This window comes from Phallusia mammillata, chromosome 1, assembly GCF_965637545.1.
Source record: "Phallusia mammillata chromosome 1, kaPhaMamm4.hap1.1, whole genome shotgun sequence".
NCBI lineage: Eukaryota > Metazoa > Chordata > Ascidiacea > Phlebobranchia > Ascidiidae > Phallusia > Phallusia mammillata.
The window spans coordinates 34,590,661-34,612,623 of NC_137252.1; the positions used below are offsets into that span (position 1 = coordinate 34,590,661).

Genomic DNA, 21,963 nt, shown 5'->3' on the forward strand with positions numbered 1-21,963 from the left:
CATAATGAGGCGTGTAGCGTAGTATTTACAGCATAACAAACTGAAAACCAGCAAAGTATTACTTTAAATTCTATCAAAAAGTCCGAGAACATGAATTAGTAAATCGTTGGTGTGCCATAAAAAAGCTTTAATACCAGGAAGACCTCAATAATTTAGGTATTTTTGCGGTTTAGGTCAATTTCTAACTGCTTTTTTTTGTACAAAATATAGAGAACACTGTTTATCGCATTTTTTAACCTCTGGATCTAATTGATACAGGTTAACCACTCTAGTGTTTTATGTCGATGTTGTCATCTTTATAACTGTTCTTCAATAACTTGTTACCATAATATTTTATAATCACGAACCACCGAAGCACTGGGGAGGGCCACAGCAGCCCACATAATAATTTGACTTGAAGATTGAAGCTAACAATTACGGTATCTTAATCTTAACGTTAACGATTTGAAAAAATACTGACAAACCTGTTGCATGTCCCAGTATTCGGCAGGTCCAGTAGCAGAACACCATAATTCCTTCTGCAACAAGTCGTCCGGTGTTTCGGTGAGAAGCTCGTTCAGCACAGAGCGAAGAACGTCGATCGGCCAGTCCTGTAAAATGGGATAGAAATCATACAGCAAACGGTACAAAATGGGTTAACCAAAACGAAGTATTTCGGGGTTAAGGTGTGAAAATTGGTGAATCCAATTCAAAGATACAAAATGCTCTAAAATACTTCACAGTACATCAGTCAACAGAGTATGAAACTCCTGGTTCATTCATTTCACTTTATTAAGTATAGCAGTTTTTTTTTCAAATTTCATGTTTTAAGAACTGTATGGCCCGCTCCGGGTACTTGGGAGGATCGATGTTGGATACCATACTAACATGCCCGAAAACGAATAACCCTGAAAACTCTATGGATTGAACTGTAGAAATTACAAGGCCAGTGCAGTCACCTTTCTGCTTGTCCTGTCCATATCCACTCCGGCCTTCTTCATAGCTGGGTTTAGTTTGCTGTAGTAAAGATCACTGGGTCGCATGATTTGAATGTTTGGTGGAACTGAAGTGTTCGTCTGTGAAAGAAACGGGGTTAGTAAATAATAAATGGAAAATATATTCGAATGAATTACTAATGTATATTCGAGAAAAAATCTTGACATAAAATCATCTCAATTTTACTTCTTTTATGTTAAACTCACTCCCTTTTTTAAACGGTTCTTGTTTATGTTATGGGAAAAATTCCCACTATTATTGAAAATTAGTGGAGTAAACTAAAGATAAACTTGATTAAACTCTTCCTTTCGAAGTTTGAATTAGTTTTTAAAAGTTCCCTAAACACACCAGCTCCGGAAAGAAAATCCAAGCCAATATTGTGTGTAAAGTATCCGCACGTTTCGAAAATTGTTGTTGTAAAAAAAACGACAAAAGGGATGTAACGTGTACGTTATAACGGAACAACAAAAGCCCCGCGTACGAAAAAAACTTTCCAAAAACTTTTTTCCAGTTAACACATAAAACAATTTTTCCAGTTAACACATTAACACATAAAACATTTTTTTCCAGTTAACACATAAAACAAATAAACGTGCAAGTTACTTGTTTGCTTGCAGCTGCCACAGCTTGTCTCTGTTGCCATCTCTTGTAGAGCAGGAACAAGGGTGTTGCCCCACTCACCCACTGGATAAGCCCCGACCTCGCCCCCAGTGGTGTGACGGAGTAGTGACGTGCAACATAGTGACGTTGCTCGTGCTGACGTCGTAACAGGCAGTTTGCGATTGAGAGGAACTGCATGATGCGCTCGTCCAAGTGGAGATCTTCCAAACCCTGAGTGGTTGACAAGTTTTACATGCCGTTGCTTTGTGGATGAAGATTATAATAAACCTTGTGTGTATGAATTTTATTTTCCTAAACCCTAATTATTTAATTAATAATGCCTACAAGTGATATAATGGCAAGGAAAAACACGAAAGTATAATGCCTATTAGTAATATAATGGCAATAATAAGTAACTTATTATAAACCAGTGGTAAACCGAAATGAACCACTGCACAAAAAGTATTATAAGATTGCTAAGCAAAAAAAGAAATACTCAAATAAAGTCATTTTCGGTGTTAGTTTTTACTGCACGCGAAAGTCCATTATTATCGTTTGTTTCAACGTCCATTATATCGTTACCTTTTTTTCTGCTTACTGCCTAAATTTGAAGTTTATTCCAAAAAATATTCTAAAATTTTTGATGGTGAACTTTAATGTAGTCCAGATTGCTGTACATAAACATCGCCTACAAGTATGTTTTCTATTTACCTTGAACAAATACGTATATCTGCGTCCGTCTGATCCGATAAACTGCAACTTTTTCGGTTTAGTCTTGGTCGGAAGAATCGTCACCGCGCTACTGCAACCCTCGATCGTGATTGGATGAGACGAGTCGGTCACGCCTTAAAAGAGAAACAATCAGAGATAAGTATCAATTAGAAACAAAAAATTTTTGCGTTGTTATTCAAAAAAAAACTACTTTTTTGTTTAGCCCAAAACATGTGTTGGTTGTTGTAGGCTGTAAAGGTTACAAAAAAGTCAAAATATCAGAAATGCAATTTTACACTAATTTAATCTGCATCATAATCCTTTTGTTTCCTTTCCTTGCAGACAAAATCGGGAATTTCCCTCGACTCAACGTATTCCTTTAAATAACCCAAGTTGGCACAGAACTAGTTTTGGAATTTCATGCCTACTTAAACAATCCAAGTAGGGAATTCCTCTTTGACCCAACGCTCCTTTACAAAGGCTAGGAAACCCTAAGTCGTTGTTACCCAGTTTTAATTCTGTCCCCGTGCATAATTTGTTTCTACATAAAAATTCAAAATTTCTCACCAGGAATGGGCATTGAAGTGGATCGAAGTGTCATAAGGTTGGGACTGATTTCACCGAGATTGAGAATATGTGAGGAACGTTTCGATGCGCGGTTCTGAAGAAGCGTGTGAACCTGTGTGAAAATAAAATACGAATATATCAAACAACACTTACAATCTATTTTGAAAGTAATATTCAAACACTTGTCGTTCAAATAGAACACAAAAATTTTGACACGTTTTTATTTTGAATAACATTTGCCTAAAACGTTTCATATACCAACCTTTTTTACATTCAAAAAAGCATACATTTTTTTTCAATAAATGTCCCAAAACGCATGTTAAATTTACCCATTTGGGCGTTAATTTATCCCAAGTATAATCCTCTGCGCAAAGTGAACCCCTAATCAATGCACAACAAAAGCATAAAAAAAATTCTCACTAAAATGTACCGAAACGCACGTCAAAAGGGACTTAATTTACCCCACGTATAAACCCCATGCGCTTAGTAGTCCCTAATCAACTCTACGTTTAGTTGACCGCTAATCCATGTACCCACCTGTTTAAACCCAGCCCAGCACGATTGGGGGTTGTGTGGGTTGGGGGGATTTTGTAATCGCTCTAGCGACTGTTCGATCATCGGTTGCACATTCTCAGCAAACCACTTTTCATGGGCGGTTTCAGGTTTAGCACTTGTGATACACTGGACACGACGCATTGCGTAAACCACAGGACGCATTATGGCTTGTTGCTGTTCACGCAAGATCATCTGTTTCTCCGATCTGACGAAAAAACAGCGGTTGGTTGGTGTTTCGCATAGTTTGTGAAATTCGCTGTTTACAAAAACAGCGTTTCAAAAAATATTATCAAGTTTTTACTGATAAAACTACGGATAAAAGATTTAAAAAAAAAAAAACACGTTTGGTTTTAAAACGTTTAAACACCTAGATAACGACTTTAGACAGTGACAACTAACACTCAAAACAAGTACATTTTAGTGCATTGAACCATTTATGTGTTTCACAAATACTTACTTGGTCAACGTTGTGTTGGAATTCACCCGTTTTGCCTCGTCCTGTAGTTGATGAAGTCGTCTGATAAAAATAATTGGTCAGTTATACTTGGTTTGTTTAAATGAACAAAAATTCATCTGTTAACTGGGATCAACCTTGAAGCGTCCATGCAGACTAGCGATCATGGCACACTCATGTATAAACTAGGCCTATTGAAGACGTTCAGTTGGTCAAGCATTCTGACATATGGTAAGGCACAGCTGGAAAAACTCTACATTAGTTTGGCATTCTACTACATGTTTGGATTATTTACATAAACTGATGGTGACTGTTTCATACGATTAAATATATTATTCCGTGTGATAGGAATTATTTATGCATTATATCTGTGTTTTTTAATAAAACATCAAACCAGAAAATTTGGTAAACTTCATTTTGACATAAAAAAGTAAGTAAAAACAATAGGCGTCTCCCTTCATGGTCGTAAACCAATTCGTAACGATCAGTTTAAGTGATCCATACCTCAGTATATCATGCTGGTGTTGGTTCAACGTTCCCAACCACAATTCGTCCCACAACAAAGTGATTCTCCGCAATTCAACAACGAGAAGTTGAACATCACGCACTGTAGCTTCGTTCTGTTGACTGAGAGCTTGTAGGACTCGTTTGTAGCAACAATTCATACCAGTTTCTGTGGGGAATTGATATATTAAGATCTTTTAAAGAAGTTAGCAAGATCAGTAACATTATCCAGCTAAAATACATTTTATTTACATGAGTCCTTTCATTACGGCTTGTACTTCTGACCTTAAGGACTGGTAAACGCCAAAAAACGAATGTTTAAGGGTTGAAAATCGGTGTATCCAATTAAAAGTTACAAAATTCTTTAAAATACTTTGCATTGCTACGACCAACAAACTATGAAACTTTTGGATCATGAAAGCATAGCCATTTTCAATTTTTTAAGTTTGGGGGACTTCGGGTGAATCGCTGGGTCATTCGGGGTCTTACATTGGGAGGATCAACTTTGGGTAATCAACTGATATGTGTGCAAATTTGAAAATTATTCAAGCACCCTGTCTTGACAAAACGCATGGAACAAACCAGTGTTAGACAGAAAAAATGGACAAAACCTCCAGGAAAGGGAAACCACAATAATTTTTCAATTCGAATTTAATTTTTCAAAATCCTCTTCAAATACGGAACAATATATTATTTAAATTCGAATAACAAGTCCACCTTCACCAGCCGCCTCCTCTTCTTGAATTCTCATCTTCTCCAGCTCCGCGCTCCCATCTTCGTCCTCCTCGGTGTCCTGCTCATCCAGCGCAGTCCGGAGGATGTTGTGAGCGCGAGGATCGGATCTGGTGGTTGCCACGACAACCGGGTAGATGATGAGATGAGGGGATTGGACCGCTACTCGACACAGGAGTTCGGCGATACTTAATTGTACGTAAGGTTCGGGATGGTTGAGACGTGAGAAAAGTTGAGGGATTATTCCTGTGGTGAAAAATGTATTCCAAGTTACGTGGGGGGAAATGCTACGGTCTAACAGTGCTGAATTATTTGAGTAGATATTTTGGTTTACTCTTTTAAAGCAGTTGAGCCTCTGGAGTTTGCAATGAAGTATTACGAGTTTGACGTGGGGTTTGTGATTTTTCAAGAATTCCCAGTTTGTAAAAGCTTGCTTGGTACTTAATTCTGCACGATACCCCATGTAAGGAAATTATCTCGAAATATGCATCTAAGATCAGATTCTACGAATATTTTAATTACAAACCCTCACCTTAACCTCCTAAGTCCCTTAAGTCTAAAAAATCATAGCTTTCGCGCAGCTTTATTATTGACACTAAAAAGAGATTAGATTTCCTCACCTCTCCACGGTGACGTAGGTGCAGTAGCGATTCCATTCTTTAATGTGCTTTGTAATTCCAATGCGTGTTTGACCAAGAGACGAAGAAGCCGGAGGGTGGCTGTTACGTTGCCATCGTCGTATTTCTGCGATGCCTGGAAAGTTGGCAACAATATTAACAGTTGAAGTAAAAAGTCTGATCGAGTCGCATTTAAAGAGGGTTAATAATTGCGTTTTATTTGTAGCCAACTATGGCGAAAATACATGTAGGAGTTAGTAGTTAAAAATGGCAAGGTACCTAAGTTATATAAGTTATATTCTAAGATTTGGAATAATTGAAACGAAAGCACAAACTAGTTCAAAGTATCACTAAAACTGGTCATTTTAAAATTTCTAGTCTCGTCGCATTTGGAGCGTGATGACATGCGAGCTTCGTGCAGCAAACCGTGGCAAAAAATGCGAAACTCTGTGGGAATAAAAGCCCAGGTAGCGATTTAACAACAATGCTTGTCAAATTCAATGCTGCAACGAGAAACAATTCTGAAAGAGCCGCGAAACACGGTCATTTCTTGGGGAACCTGCAAGTTATGCGCGTGTAGTTATGACAATATTAGGATCTAACCTCATTCATATCATTCCGGTTTATCACAACGCACATGATAGTATGTTCCGTGCAATAAATGACTTGACAATTAGCTGCAGCAAAATGTATCAACAGTTTACAAAGCAACCACGATTTCAATAGCGGTAATTAAAACGTCGACAATAACATGCTGCAAGTTCATGTCAAGTTTTTTCTTAAGTTTATTTTCAACAGCTCCGATCTCATACTGACCTGATCTCCGGAGTTAAGACTCAGAAACTTGAAGTAAGCATGAGCCGCCAGTCTGTACTGAGCGAAGAGTCGCATACAGACATGTTGCCAGACTGCTAACAGACTGTGACTGATTTGAGGCGGGGCACAAGACAGCCATGATCCACATCTTGAGTTCAGTTGTTCCAAAACTGCTTCACTTATAACCAGATAATTTTGCTGATCGCTCTGGTTCATCGAGATATCGTCCAACGTGTCACCTTCGATCTACAGACACAAATAATTGGGAAATATAAGTTTAAATGTTCTACAACAGTGGTTTTTAACCTTTCGTGGACCGTGGCCCCCTAAAAGTAACTTTTTGGCCCCGTGCCCCCCTTCAAGTAACCTTGTAGGACCTGTGCCCCCCTTAAAAACTGTAAATAATAATCTCGTGTTGGAATTCGGCACTAATTTCGACTTTAAACAGGTCAAATAGAGTAAACAAGAATCTGTAATCGTGATTAACCTCAATATAGACAAATAGTATGTGACATAGTCGATTAAATTAGGGAATAAAGTAAAAAAAGAAAACGGCTTTTAGTGGGTGTTTCTGGTGAATCTACACCCGTGGCCGCCCGAAACACAGCTCGTGACCTCCCTGGGGGGCCATGGGCCCTGGTTGAGAATCACTGTTCTACAAACTGTTTGTGAGTGATTTTTTTGTGGTGGGGATGGGTTTCTTTCGTGGGTTCGAATCCCACTGCAGGTCAGTTATAAACTGTGTTATTTAGACGAGCTTGGAAACCGACCTGGTTTGGTTTAAGGCTCCTTACAAGTCTGATATAATTTAAAGCGGCTTTACATCTATAGCTGGTGGAATGACTAATGTGTTTAAGCTTTATGTGTTAAGCCACAATGTTGTTTTATAACATAACAACATACGACAATTTCACCTGCATGGATGCTGTGCTACAATGTGCTTTTCTCAACACCCCATATACTTCCTCCAGTTGCTCCTCACCGACACCGAGTGGCAGGAGTATCGACTTCACTTGATTCTTTTCGTCCTCTGTTAATTCCACGGAACCGGCCGTGCTAAAAAAAACAAATTTAAAGGTTTAAATTTTGGCTTTTGAAACCACTGTACACTTGTGTGTCATAAACTACAAGCGAATGTACCGGAAAAACTTATTATAGAAATACAGTAAACCCCGGTTAATCCAGACCCGTTTGGACCAAAAACAAAAGTCTGGGGTAGACGAAGATCCGGATTAACCGATGTCGAAGTCTTACCATGATTTGCACTTCGAGTTTTATCCGAATTCCGTATTAACCGAATCCAGTTAAACCGGGGTTTACTCTTAAAGCTATTCTGGACACGTTCTGTTGGGGTTTGATGACAAAATGCGGATGGGCATTGTCAAATTTAAATTTGCACTAGCTAATTTAAATAGTGGTTGTTTCACTAAGTTTGATGCATGAAGTGGCACTACATGACCTTGCACTCAGTCTGTTCAGTTATAGTTGAGTTGGTGTTCACTCTGAATGTGTTGAATGTCAACCATTGTACGTGTGTTCTACAGGTAAGTTTGTAAAGCAACTACTTTCGATTCTATTTGAGTGATAATATAAGTTTACATGAATGACAATGCTATAACCTCGTTGCAATCCTATTTGTTTGTAGCAAAAGCAGCCTCTCCATTGCATTAAATTTGCAAATAAGTTATTTAAATGATTTTTGTGCTAGCCTCACCTTGCACCATCGATGATTTTTCGTCCCCACTTATAACACCATCCTGCCAAAGCAAACCAAGATTTTGCCAGATCTGGTGCTTGGAGTGTGGAGAGATTCAACAAACTGCCAAGCACGATTTCCTGGTTGACTGGAAAAAATAAAAATAATTTCATTTACTCAGGTGTCACCTGAGAAGATACCCATAAAAATTTTAAATCAGCTAAAAAAATTGTAAAAACATTACAAATTCGGGTCAAAAGTGGGTCAATATAGAAAGAAGGCAGTAGCTGCCAAGACTGAGGCAACAAGTGATAGTAAACGGCTTTACCATCCCTTTGCCATCAAAAGGATTATGCAATTAATCACATTCGTAAAACTTTGGAATAACAACACCATGATACAGATCAGAAACCGCCTTTACATATCAGGCAGTGGGGAATATGTTGGTCTTACCAGGGCCTTTCACCCTGATGTACATATAACCCACAGCTCACGACTGCCAGGTATAATCATCGGCCACCATAGAGCCTCAGATGCACTTTGAGCTCGTCATGTGACTTTCAGGCCGTGGACTGTGGGTCGGACAAACAACACTTACAGGCACAACAACAATTAAGTTAAAGTTTTATGCTAAGTATTTCGATGTCTTCTTGTACTTGTTGATTGATGGTCATCTCCTAACATCCCTAATAATAATAATCAAACACACACACACATACAATCATTCTAAGGTTTACAAAACAAGACCAACGCCCCCATTTCATCATTTCTTAACATCATGGTGTCTTTTAATTGAGAACACTAAAAAGTTAAACCAGGAAAAAATATTGAACTTTTTTGGGCCTTTATGAGTAAAATATATGAATAGCCCGGGGTATTTTTTTCAGCACACAATGTATGATACATATCCATCATGTGCGTAGATTTAAACCAGTTCAAATAATTTTTCATAATCTAAGAAAATTAGTAAAAGTTGAATAGGAAAACAAAATGTGAATCAATATAAATGCTCTCCTTGGAAACAAGGGACAAAATTACTTTTAGCTGTTAACAACATTTTTAACAATTTTCTGGCTATATTGACATCGCCTTTCCTTGTTTTCACACTTAATTAGGTTAGAATGTGTGAGAGTCTGTTTTAAAAAACCATTGTTACCTTGCGCAACAAGTTGTGGATTTGCTGCAAATGACAACGAACCGTGTCGTTCCAAGTTGACGAGGAACTTCAATTGTTTCACAAGTTTTTCTTCAGGTGAGCTAGAACTCCCATTCAAGCTAAACAAGCAGTAGGGATTAATTTATTGTAAACTTATTTCAATTTAACATTCCTTATATTTAGAAGAAAAAAAATGTTTTTTAAGTTTCGCTTGTTTTTGAAAAACTTTAGTTTTACTAAAAAAAATGTAAAACACTATTTAATTTCTGTTAAAAGATTTAGGATACAGGATATTATATATATCAATTTTAGTAGGTGTGTTTTTATGTTAATAACATCCTAATTTAGTTCACAAAGTATTTGCCCAAGTTGTTTGACCACAATAATCCCTGCCCAACTTCTTTAAAAATTGTTTAATGTTCCTACTTCGTAATTTCCATAAGCAGTGGTCCAGTGTTTTTCCAATCAGCTTGCAGATATTTGGTGAGTGTTAGAAGACTTCTTGAACATTGAAGTCCACATGTTTTTGCCCCTGTTGATAAAATTGTGGGAGTCTCTACTTTAAAATGTTTTTAAATGAAGTAAATGCTATCACTTTTCAAACTATCTCTACACAAAAAACACAACATGTAGTTTAAAATCAGTTTTCAAAAATCTTATGTTTTTTATTTATTGTTACACCAATCCCTTTATGTAATTGCATCGAATTCAAAATTCTGACTTTTAGCAAATTAAGTAATATACTCTTGGACTTACCACTTTCAAGATAGTTGCTTGCTGTTTCTGCGAGAAGTGTCATACTATCCGTGACACGATTGGTCGAATGCAGCAACTTTGCTGACTCGTACTTGACATTCATTACACTCGACAGTGACTCAGCATTTTCTGGTAGATTTCTACAACACGTCAGCAGGTCCTTCATGTCCTTTGAGCTGTTTTAGAAAAAAAACGAGATTAGTTGAGGACATTTTACCAAGAAAACATATTTACGATGACAATATTTTTCTTTGTAACACAATTTAGGTCAAAAAACATAAAAATGTTAATTTGTTACCTCGTATCTTCTTGAACAGTAAGACTTGTGATTTCCTTCATCAGTAGTCTCTGTGCAGCCTTTACATTGTTATGTTTTCTATGACTCTTTGCAATGTTCACTCTCAAAGCTGACACCAGTTTCAACCTCTGTAAAATATTTACAATAAACCTTGAAACCTCTGTAATAAGGCTACAAGCCAAAATTTGGTGTTAATTTCCGTGGTGAATGAAACGGTCAAAAATATTGTTTATCAAATCAGTATTTTATCAATCCTTTATGTGACTGTGGTTATAAACATGTGTAACTGATGTGACCCCTCGTATCACTGATGCTGACATGAGCATTTGCCGAAACGTTTAGACAATAAAGCATGTCGATTTTTACATGTATTTGGATATGTTTCCCTCATTTTTTCCTCTGATCAACAGATCCATGTTAGTGTAGCTTTCACTTTAAAATAAAGCTTGAATGAAACTGAAAAATAGTGTTTACCTTGGTGTCAGTTTGTTCACTGTTCAACTGCATGTGTGACAGCAATCTTGAACCACATGACCCAGCCATCCAATCAGAACACAGCAACTTTCCAGAAAAAGGAAATTGCAAAAAATCCTGAAACATTAAAAATGTTTTTGTGAGGTCATTTCCCTGAACTTTTTGTTAAATTGTTGGGGAACCAAACAACACAAACACCGACAACATTTTTGGCCAGTGGTTTGAAAGATGGGGGTTTATTGAAGGATCTTATGGGAAAGGGGGGCCTGGAAATGCTATGAATTAAAAAAAACTAAGTATTCTGAGGTGACATGTCAAACACAAACCCTTCATCTAGCAGCGTAAATAATTTAATTTCCACCAAGGTAACATCCATTTCAATTTTTTAATTAATGTACCTAAGATAAATACATTCATACTGGGATCAGCCCTGAAGCGTCTAGCATACTATGAGTTAGAAACTAAAAGTGGTTTGTTACAACAAAGATTGTAACTAGCCAAAAAAAAAATCTGTTTATAGATTTAACCTCCTACCTGTTTTTTGTCTGTAGCTTTCTTAATTGCACAACCGACAGCATACATGGAGAAGAAGTGCTCATCCACTTTAGGTGGCCAATAAGAGGATGAGAGCTTGACACAATCCAATGAGGATTTGCTCATCGATTGAAGTGAACTTTTTACAGGACTACAAAAAAACATGATTTTAAAACATGTTTAATATTCATGGTTAAGTAGGCAGTCAAGCAAAAGCTCAAATTACCTAAGTTAACGTTCATTTTTATTTTTTATAGCTATTATATAGCAAACTACTGATTTAGTTCAGTTATTAAAAAAATTCCAACCTCTCAGATGTGGCAAGATTTCTTCGCTCGTTGATCGACTGAATTTCATAAACTCTGTAGAGGTCAGACCAGTCCCAGAACAAGGGGGCTGTCACGACCCCATTTCTAGGGGACCCTGGGGATTTCCCTGCTGTTCTCAGGTAAGCCTGACAACTTTCGGTTGCAGGGTCAATATCAAGGTCATCAAATTTGCCAAGAGCCCTGAAGTAAAAAAGAGTTTCTAAATGTAGAAGAAAAATTACTCAAATCAAACTAAAAAACAAAAGCACTTTGACAGTTTGTTTGAATTGAGAAATCAAGCAGTTTAACAGCATATTAACAGCATGAAGGTCATTTTAAGGTTACTACCATTTTCAAATATAGCAGCTTATAAATGAATTTAATTTAAGTTAATGTGAGGCCCGATTTTGTAAAATACCAGAAGGCCTGCATTGTTACATCAGACACCCAAAAAAGGAAAGCATATAAAATCACCAGAACACACAAACAAACAAATTGGAAAATGTTCTTTAATTTTGGACAGATTCATTTTTACTGTAATACGATGTTAAACAATATTTACAACAATACTTACTTAACATAATCAAGGTTAACGTAGGAGTTAGACGGGTCATCCGATGTGGAATTTTTCAGCCATTTCTCCAATTCATCAACATCAGATAGTTCAGTGTAACATTTTATTAACTGAACAAAAACAATCTTGTTAAGTTGCAAGGCAGCCACTGCAACTCACCATGGACTATTGAAGTTATTTTTATTTGGAAAAGTTTTTATGCAAGAGACTTTTGAGGCTTCAGTTTCTGATTTACAATGCAATAAAATTGAATATGCAACTAACTAGAATTATCTGCATCTAAAATTGGTAATTACAGAACCTTTTTAAAAAAAAAAAACAATAGCAATCTTGGATTGTATCAAGCATTTACGGAAAGAAGACAAAAAATTTGTTTGTGTTTCAACACTTTTTGAACTTGTGTTGAAAACATTAAAAAGTGTTGCCAAGTGGTAACAAAACACAACAGCTTATTCTCTTTACCTGTTTTGAAATAAGTGTCTTTGCCGGGTTGAAAGATTTCTTTGATGGATTTTCAGTTTGTGAATTGTCTCCGTTTGAATTATCCACTGGTTTCTTATAAGTTAGAATTTGTTTGTATTCCTTCGCTGCATCTTCATAACTAAACAAATCATTGCAAGTTACTTTAAATAGAATGTTTAGAGTAAAAAACAAACAGATTGTTTGGACAAAACATTCCATCGTAGACCACAGTCATGCTTCAAAATTTTGTTGTAATTTGTTATTTTCTTTAATGGGCTTTTCACATATGTTTAATCTATTTAAGTATTAAGTTAACACAAAGCTAGTTTTTTACGACGTAAAATATATACACACCACTACAACTGAGTTATCATGGTTTAGAGGCAAATAGATAGAGAATAGGTAAAACTGTTTGGAAACCACTGAGGTCTTTGTCATGACAACACAAATAACCATGGCAACAACTTACTTTCGACTTGCGTTGAGTTTTGCAGCTTTCATCCATGCCCACTGTTGCTTGGTGCCTCCGACTTCCCGACACCATCGATACAAACCCTCGATACTGTGGACCGATCCGATCTCGATCAATGCTTCAACCGTCATCGCAATCGCTGATTCAAACTCAATTCCCTGAAAATGTTACAAAACACAAAATGAAAAAGATTTAATTGACTTCCTGTTTACCCAAAACTGAATAGCAGTCCTATATCACTACAAAAACATAACTATTAACAGATATATTACCAAAACAATTCTTGGGACCAAAAAAGTTCATGTTGTTTTTGCCACAAAAGGCATTGTGACATCACCAGAATAACTGACACATCAGGTATATACATCATTGAGTTTTTCAAGATAAGACCAACAAACAGTATTTTCACAATCTTACAAAGTCAAATGAAACAACATTCAATTGTTGTGGATTTGAAGACCAAATGTTTCAAAAAGAATCTAAAACTGCAGTTTACTCAGTGGTTTATGCCCAGTGGCATCGCACAGAATAGGTGAGGCATAGTTTTTAAGCCTGTTACTCCCAACAAACTGGAGTGCCGTTGGATGGCTGCACTAGCCACTATGGGCAATGTCTTGTCACCAGATGCACTGATGAGACCTTATAGGTCCGCAGATTCTAAAACTATTTCAGTGATAAAATTAAAAACTTATCACTGTACCAAGTATAAAATATTTTTTTATGATTTTTAATTTTATATTTGCTTCATCAATACACAAAGCCTTTTTGTCGCCAAATAAAATTCATAAGAAGTTAACAACACAAGTTTTAAGGTTCAAATTTACCGATGTGTTTTTCTTCTGCCTCATATCATGTAGTACAGTCTGTCCGTGGTGAACAGTCAGTGTTGGAAGTCTACATGTGAGGGAAATCTTCATAATAGCAAGATGCAATCGATTCAACCACTGTTCACATGTTTGTCGGTTGGTGGAAAAGAATGTCCTAACCGCCTGAAAACATAGTTTCTAGTCTTAAGCGTATTTCGATACTGGATTGTCTCTTTCTGAGGTAGGCCTTTGATGTTAATGAAAAAAATAAAATTGAGTTATTTTTAGGTCTGTTTTTAACTGACAAATAATTGTACAGAGTGTACAAGGTCACACACATATAGCTTTTGTAAATAATGCATCAAATCAGACTTAGAAAGGATTTGGATCAAACTATATGTTTTGGCTAAAATTCACTTAAAGCCCACTTGGCCTGCCTTGGCTAGACACAACAATTATCTAGCAGAATATGATGGTTGATTGACTTTGGTTGATCACTACATTTTACTGCCACAGAATTGTCATCAACCATTAACACTCACAGTTTAAACAAAGTTTCCAAACACATATTACAGCTCAAGTTTATAGAGCTTTACTAGCAAATGTAATTTTATTCCGACTTTTTAATGTCTCATACAGGTCGTCTTCATCAGGGTAAATAACACTGAATGCACTTAGAAAATACTTGCCAGAAGAGTTCTATAAGCTTGATATTATGCCTGGCACCAGTAGTTTACACATATTACAACCCTTTGTACCTTATTTGGTGGTGGAATCGCAACTGCACATCCTTCGTAAGCGTTGTAAAGAACTTTGCCTAAATTGTCCAGAAACTGCATGATGAGGTGCGGTCGCTGGAGCGAAGCAAACGACGCTTCGAGGTTGGACGATCGCGGTGACAACTCTTTACCTTTTCCTGATTTGCTGAGAACAGTTGGAACGGAACCAGATGCTAGTTTCTGTTCATATTCCCTCACAGCTCCTAAAAAGAGCAAGAAAGGGACTGGGTTAGTATTGAAACTGTGATTTTATTAAGATTTTTGAGACAGCAAGATTTTTAATCTAATTTAATTTTTTTAATCATGAACACAACTGCCAAGGTACTGGTTTACATAGAATACATCATGCATACGTTTCAACAATCCCTGTTGTCATCATCAGTGCAGGTTGTTGAAACGTCTGCATGATGTATTCTATATGCAGTTCTTTGGCAGTAATGTTCATGATTAAATTACTTTTCAAGGCCGTGTTTAGTGTTCTTACAATTTTTAGTTGTAGAGTTTAGATGAATTAAGAATATCAAAGAAGGGTTTTAAGACAAATAACAACAAGAGATGAACATTCTCATAAAAATTGTGTCAATGGTTTAATTTTTTACAAGTAAGTAGACAAATTAGTGCAAAAAGAACCTGAAAATGACAACAATATCAAGTTAAATCACAGCATGTTAGGCCCACTGAAGGCATTGTACGGAATCAGCCAGTCACCAAACTTTACCATATGGCTGGAAATCTAGCTGTGATCACTGGACTGCATGAATGCTTCAGAGCTGGCCCAATTTTTATAAAGAATGTTTTTTAACTTCAAAACATAATTACAAAACATGTCTTGAGAACATTTATGCTTAAAGATTACAAAGAAGCAAACTACCTTCAATTTTCGTGAAAGTATCTTGAGGTCTGCCCAGAGGTGTTCTCAGTTTGTTGGCCACTGTGTAGTCTGCCGACCTCCATAGCGCCCACCAGAGGACAAATGATTGATCGTGCACAGCCAGCGGAGGGAGCAATGGCTCAGGGAGCTTACTGGCAGCGAGGATTTGTCTGTAATCTTGTCGTTGGCAGCTCCAGTAGAGTTTTTCCAGCAGATTGCTATCCAGCACATTTCTGTTCATCAATATAAGAGGTATTATAATAACCAGCTTTGATTAGAAGCACTGGACAAACTTAACAAAAACTGGCAGAGAACTTGTGTATATGTAGAAAAAACATTCATTTGATTGTAAAAATTGCTAAGTGCAAGCTCTCAGATGGGTTGGGTTTTGACTCAGCTAAATTGATTCAAAAGTCCTCAGTTTCAAAAGGTAGAATAAATGTAACAGAATTTCAGCTCTTCTTGTCTTTTGCAAAAATTAAATTTTCCAACATTAACTATCAGCGCAATTAAAACATAAACTACAATACTATCTTACATGCTTATTTTCCAAATAACACTATTTAAGGTCCCTTCCCACACAAAAAAGAAACATATTTCACACGCTTGATTTAAAAACCAGCAGCTATGAGAACTGAATGTGACACCAGAACAAAAAAATTAAAAAATATGACTCAAAATGCAAAAATAACCACAAACCCTTGTAAAATTACAGACATTTTTGGTTACTACCTTTTCATTCAAACTTAACTCACCCCAAAGAAGTCATCTTAAGCAACCGACTCATGAGATCCTTGAAATGATGAGCATGAAAATTGCTTTCACCCAGTTTACTCATCACGACACGCTTGGCACTCCAGCACTCCCGGTGGCCGTACACAGACAGAGTTTTGTGCATGATGTGCTTACTTGGCTTGGTGGTTTTGAAAAGTCGGTTTGTGTCGTGTTTGTTGCCACCATAACTGAAAAATAAAGTTTCGTGGAATTTTTCAGAAAGTTTAATTAAGGATGGGTCGAAAAACCTAAGTAATATTTAGGAAAACAAAATACATATAACCACAGCAGTTCTACCAAGCATAAAAAACATAGGTATTTGATAAACTTTCAAACCGATTATTTCTTTGTTTTAAGTTGTTTCAAAGGGCGATTTAAACACCCAGCATTTAGTAGAATTTTGCATTTATGCCAAATAACACTGCTTGCTAGCAATGCATTTTGATCAGAAACAGTAACATTACTTAATCTTCTAACAACCAAATTTGTGTTTCCCAAACCTTCCCACTAAAAACAAGAATTAAACTTAGTCAATGGCAACTTTTCCATAAACATACATATGCTCACCTCAGCACTTTATCAACAGGCACGAATGAAAGCAATTCAGCGAAGGCCTTTCTCACATTGTAATCCATATTCCAAACTTGCACCAGACATGTTTGTGTGACAAGGTCGTGCAAGGTCGCGGTGACAGGAAGAACAGATGCAGCCGGCGTAGAAGTGACCGTTAGCGCCAACTGGAGGCAACTTGCAGCCAGAATACAATCCTTCGGGTTGGTGTTCACACCTGAGCAAATAACACATAAGTTTATGTTTGTGTTTTTTTTACTAAGACTATTTTTGCTTCAGCTCAGCTTTTGAGATTCACTAAAAATGCACCACAATAAAAAAGGGCATGTTTGTTATTTTTTTTAATTTAGCAAGATTGTGGACAGAGGTTCACAACCATTATCGAAATATTCCTCCCTTAACAATTTAAAACATTTTCATTACTCCCTGATAGAATACATAGTAGATGCTAAACCATAAAAATACCATTTAAAATTGGGTCATTTAACAACTTCACATTTTATATTTTGGGAGCAAAAGTGTCTATTTACAAACCACATGTAAAAATTAAAGTAAATTTCTTCCCTCAAGTTTTAAAATTCCTCCCTGGTTGGGAACCACTGGATTAGCCTGTGAACTAGAGTGCTAAGTAACATGGGCTCAAGGAAAAAAGTGTAGCGTACTCACATCATGTGACTTCATACTGTTTTGTATTGTTTCTATGTGACAGTATTATATCAATTTATCATTCTTCACAAGTAGGCCTATTGTAAACTATTTACTGTGACCCTTCCCATAAGGACATAAGGAGTTGGATATTACATAATTTATTACAGGCAGTGCAATACAGATTTTATCATGTCAACCTACCAACTGTTGCGAGTGAATGCATGAGAGGAGCAAATGAAGGGACAGTGAGCAGAGATACATCTTTACTTGTCTTCAATCTTTCCATTATTTCCTTGGTCCAGTGCATCAGTAAAGTTCTGTTAAATGTTAAAAAAAGAAATTCATGATAACACTATATTATGTGATTTTGTAGGATTGCCTTGTCACATAAACGGTTCACAGACCATCCTGGCCATTTGCAGGTGTAATGTATTTTACATTGAAGGGTGCAGAAATTAATTGTCATGAATGCTTGACTCCCAAGTGTTTTTTTTTACTTTTAGGGACTTATTCCAGTAACAAAATGCTCATACAAATGTATTTACAGTTGTTAACGTGACAAAAAAATTTTCAACAAAAGTTAGAAAGTGTACTTGATTAGTATCTCATTGTTTACTCATCTAGAACTTTTGTTTAGATATTTCACTGAAAACATGATTTCTCCCTTTGCTTGGTGTCTTCAGTTTTAAACTATTTTTCTTAATTATAACAATAATAAATTGAAATATTTTATGACAGAGCCTGACTCTCGAAAAGCAAAAACACAAGCAGTCAATTTTTTTAAAACCTTGCATCAGATGAAGTCGTTTTCTGAATAAGAAGTTTACTCAGTAATTCTAGAATACTCGGATAATGGTGATGTGTTGCCGTGGTGACATTGTCCATGAAGCCCCCTCCCCCTCCCCCACCGGGGTCAACGGGGGGCACTGGGGGACCACCAAGGAAACTGCTCAGAAAGTTTTTGTGTCTGTAAAAATTATTTGTGTTTTATAGAGATTGTATGACATATATCAATTGCTGGAAAATCCGATAGCTAACTACTTTGACTTGTACAGAATTGAAAAGAACAAAACTTTTAGAAATAAAGTCTTTTTTATCAAAATTTTTTTCTCTTATTTTACCCCACTGCAAATATTGACGATAACAGAAATTTTTGCATGCTGAAAATTTGCTCGTTTTTTTTTTTGTTTTTTTAAGTTTTTCACCCCTAAATTTAACCAGCAAATTTTTCCTTGTTATTATTAAGCCCTAAAGCAGTAACTCCCAAGTTTTTACTTTTGGGTTTATTACCATGTTAACTTATAACTCATGACCAAAATATCAAGATGAATACATTACATTTTGTTGCAGTAAAAATAGGAAAAAAGTGGTGCAAAAATGAAAGGACTTCATTAGTGGTTTGCAAAACATTTCACATTCAGATTTTAATACATTCAAAATTATGTTGAATTTACAATGCAAGTTATATTACAAGGTACAAGCAATTCATCAACTCTACATAATAACCTTCATATTTTAAAAGCAAAGCAATAAGGTTGTTAAAATGTCGCACACTTTACCTTTGACAATGTGAATACAGAGTGTGCAGAATAGAATACTGAAGTTCAGGGAAAAGAGCCGATAGATGGGTGTGAACTGCTTGTAGTCCGCTGTGCAGAAGATTGAAGATGCTTGGGGAAAGGGCGTACATCTAAAATCAAAAAAAAGTTTTTCAAATGTGTAATAGAGTATTGATTTAAAAAAAATTGTTGTAACTTTAATTGACAAGAAATATCATTATTTTATTGAATTTTGCTACATCTGAAACGAAGTTTAAATCAAACAGAACTCTATTTAAAAATGTAATTTAAACAAAAAATATTGATGTTTTAGCATTCCATTTCAAATGTGACTGTCAAGCCGAAAGATATATAAATATATTATAAAGGTATCAACACAGTATGATAAGCAAAAAAACATATACATGTATGACTAAAAAATGACATGACCATTGCATAAACTTAAGTTATTAACATAAGGTTTATTCAAGCATTCGTTTGGCAAACAGCAAATTCTATTATTAAGTCAAAGTAATAAATTGATGTTAAATAAATGTGGTTTACCCCAATGAGAGAATTTTTCGCATCAGCTATTTCGTGCAGAGCCACGACGTCAAATATCGCTGTTTTCAAAAGTTTTTCATCATTCGATCCACCGATGAGGTCAACTTCAAACAGATTGTCAGCAGGTTTGTCTAAATTGGTGAAAAATCACAAATTAAATTTTAGAAAAATATATCACTCATGTTTGCCATGCCACAAAATTTTGTATATTTTTATGATAAATTTATCTTTTTTAATAAATGTACAAAGCACTTGAAAAAAAATGTTTTTTTAAATGTAAAGTTATCATAGAAGTTAACTGCAATATTTATTCTGTGCTAAGATGGACATAGACCAAAATATATTTCCTAAAAAATCCAGATTTTAAACAGAAATATTTTAACTGTAAGGTAAAGAATTTTGTTTAGTTTTGTTTAGAATTTAGTTTGTTTAGAATTTAGTTTGTTTAGTTTTTGGTTTTAATCAAACACTGAACAGCAATAGGTATAACATGAAATAAAACTTGTTTGCTAGTTTCACTGAACTTTTCACTAAAGGCTAAACTTTTTGCGAAGTTACAACTAACCAAGAACAATTATAGTAGAAGTTAAAACTGTACAATGTAGTTTTCTTGTTTTGTGTCCATATAAGGCATGCTTAAAGCTTTTGCGAAGACAACAACCAGGTAACACCCAGAAATAAAAGTTGTTTGCTAACTTCACCTTGGTCAGCATCTGGAGATTGTGAGTCAGATTCAAACGGATTGTCAGGAATAAAGTTGAGCTTCAGATTTTCATCGTCAGAAGATTGTCGAGCGTGAACGGCAAGAAGCTTGTTGATCGCATGTTGCAGTTCACCAGCCACATGTCTATGAATGCAGAAGTATAACATCAATATTTTTAAATTTCTTATAGTGTGCAGTAGGGATGGGCTAAGCGGAGTCAGTACCCAAGTACTCGGCACCGAGCAACGCTGCTTTTGATGCTCGGTGCTCAATCAGTTTGTATTTGTATGCCATTGATGTCCAAACCAAACAACAATACAACACTTTTTGCTTAGAATGAAAAATGTCACTTACATTTAACAAAATAGATGAGGGACTTATACTGCTTTTTGTCAATAAAAGTATGTAAAAATCCAAAGAGACTTACAAACATATTTTTCCAAGTAACTACTACACTCAAACTATTCAATTTTAACAATATTTTCTTTACTCTAGGACAGTGGTTCCCAACCTTTTTGTAGTCACGGACCCCTTTTATAAATTTTATCGGTCCGCGGACCCCCAACGTAATTTAGTCTTTTTTCGTTTCCTGCATTATACGTTATTATACTTTTTTGTGGGGTCAGAATTTTAATCAACCTTCACAATCCTTTAATCTCAATAAAGCTCTGTACTGTAGTAGTCAATCCACTAAAGGAGATATATTTTCTGGTGTACAATACTTAAAACAAAGCGCAAAGAATTCTATTGTTAATGTGTGTTGTGATGTCACAATGGAGGTAACAATCACAAGTTTTCTGAATCATAGGGTTTGATAAACAGTTTGCACTTATATACAGGATTGTAAAAACGGTTTGGGAACTTACAAATATTGTACTGTTGTTAATGCTACTGCAAATATTTGTCTCCACGGACCCCCTGAAACCATCTCACGGACCCCTTGGGGGTCCGCGAACCCCAGGTTGGGAACCACTGCTCTAGGAGCTGACATGACAGTGAACAAATTTTGTGACCTTCACTTTAACATAAAGCATGGATAAAATAAACATGTGGAGACCTATAGGTAAACTGTTTTTTATACTTTGGCTAAATATCTATCACATGTGTAAATTTATGCTTTTTTTAATCAAACAAACCTGCCTAAGACAGAGAAAATAGAGCCCAAAAACATAACAACCATGTAAACCTGTATGCTGTCTGCAGAAGTGGGACGCTCTTCACAACCAGACAAGCTTGGTAGAGAGCAAGAAGTTCGCTGCATAGTTTAGGATTTCTTGCGTGTTTCAGCGAGAGAAGTCGACAGCTCGGTCCAAGTAATCCTTGAATAAACCACGGAGGAAGAGCTGATCCAACTTCTTGAACCATCTTAATAAAAAGAATTAAAGTTAAAAAAACTAAATAACATTTGCAACAACAGAGGTTAAAACTTGTACTAATAGCGTATGGCTT

At 36.0% G+C, this 21,963-nt stretch overlaps 1 protein-coding gene across 1 annotated transcript in view; it reads right to left on the reverse strand.

Annotated features, from left to right (window-relative positions):
* The window catches only part of LOC145204149 (serine/threonine-protein kinase SMG1-like), a 46,254-nt gene that overhangs the window by 18,069 nt on the left and 6,222 nt on the right, over positions 1-21,963 (reverse strand). The window contains exons 10-43 of the mRNA XM_080076601.1: positions 21,701-21,879; positions 20,513-20,658; positions 19,812-19,942; positions 19,269-19,399; positions 18,497-18,676; positions 17,911-18,026; positions 17,059-17,278; positions 16,473-16,679; positions 15,718-15,950; positions 14,826-15,049; positions 14,086-14,250; positions 13,259-13,419; positions 12,790-12,928; positions 12,328-12,437; positions 11,754-11,954; positions 11,446-11,596; positions 10,912-11,028; positions 10,438-10,565; positions 10,140-10,315; positions 9,810-9,915; positions 9,384-9,502; positions 8,246-8,375; positions 7,446-7,587; positions 6,532-6,777; positions 5,719-5,851; positions 5,084-5,344; positions 4,367-4,535; positions 3,866-3,925; positions 3,391-3,613; positions 2,854-2,965; positions 2,287-2,420; positions 1,579-1,806; positions 939-1,055; positions 465-590 (exon numbers count right to left, since the gene is read on the reverse strand). Of these exons, the coding sequence (XP_079932727.1) occupies positions 465-590; positions 939-1,055; positions 1,579-1,806; positions 2,287-2,420; positions 2,854-2,965; positions 3,391-3,613; positions 3,866-3,925; positions 4,367-4,535; positions 5,084-5,344; positions 5,719-5,851; positions 6,532-6,777; positions 7,446-7,587; positions 8,246-8,375; positions 9,384-9,502; positions 9,810-9,915; positions 10,140-10,315; positions 10,438-10,565; positions 10,912-11,028; positions 11,446-11,596; positions 11,754-11,954; positions 12,328-12,437; positions 12,790-12,928; positions 13,259-13,419; positions 14,086-14,250; positions 14,826-15,049; positions 15,718-15,950; positions 16,473-16,679; positions 17,059-17,278; positions 17,911-18,026; positions 18,497-18,676; positions 19,269-19,399; positions 19,812-19,942; positions 20,513-20,658; positions 21,701-21,879 (5,421 nt within the window). The remainder of the gene's footprint in view (positions 1-464; positions 591-938; positions 1,056-1,578; positions 1,807-2,286; positions 2,421-2,853; positions 2,966-3,390; positions 3,614-3,865; positions 3,926-4,366; positions 4,536-5,083; positions 5,345-5,718; positions 5,852-6,531; positions 6,778-7,445; positions 7,588-8,245; positions 8,376-9,383; positions 9,503-9,809; positions 9,916-10,139; positions 10,316-10,437; positions 10,566-10,911; positions 11,029-11,445; positions 11,597-11,753; positions 11,955-12,327; positions 12,438-12,789; positions 12,929-13,258; positions 13,420-14,085; positions 14,251-14,825; positions 15,050-15,717; positions 15,951-16,472; positions 16,680-17,058; positions 17,279-17,910; positions 18,027-18,496; positions 18,677-19,268; positions 19,400-19,811; positions 19,943-20,512; positions 20,659-21,700; positions 21,880-21,963) is intronic.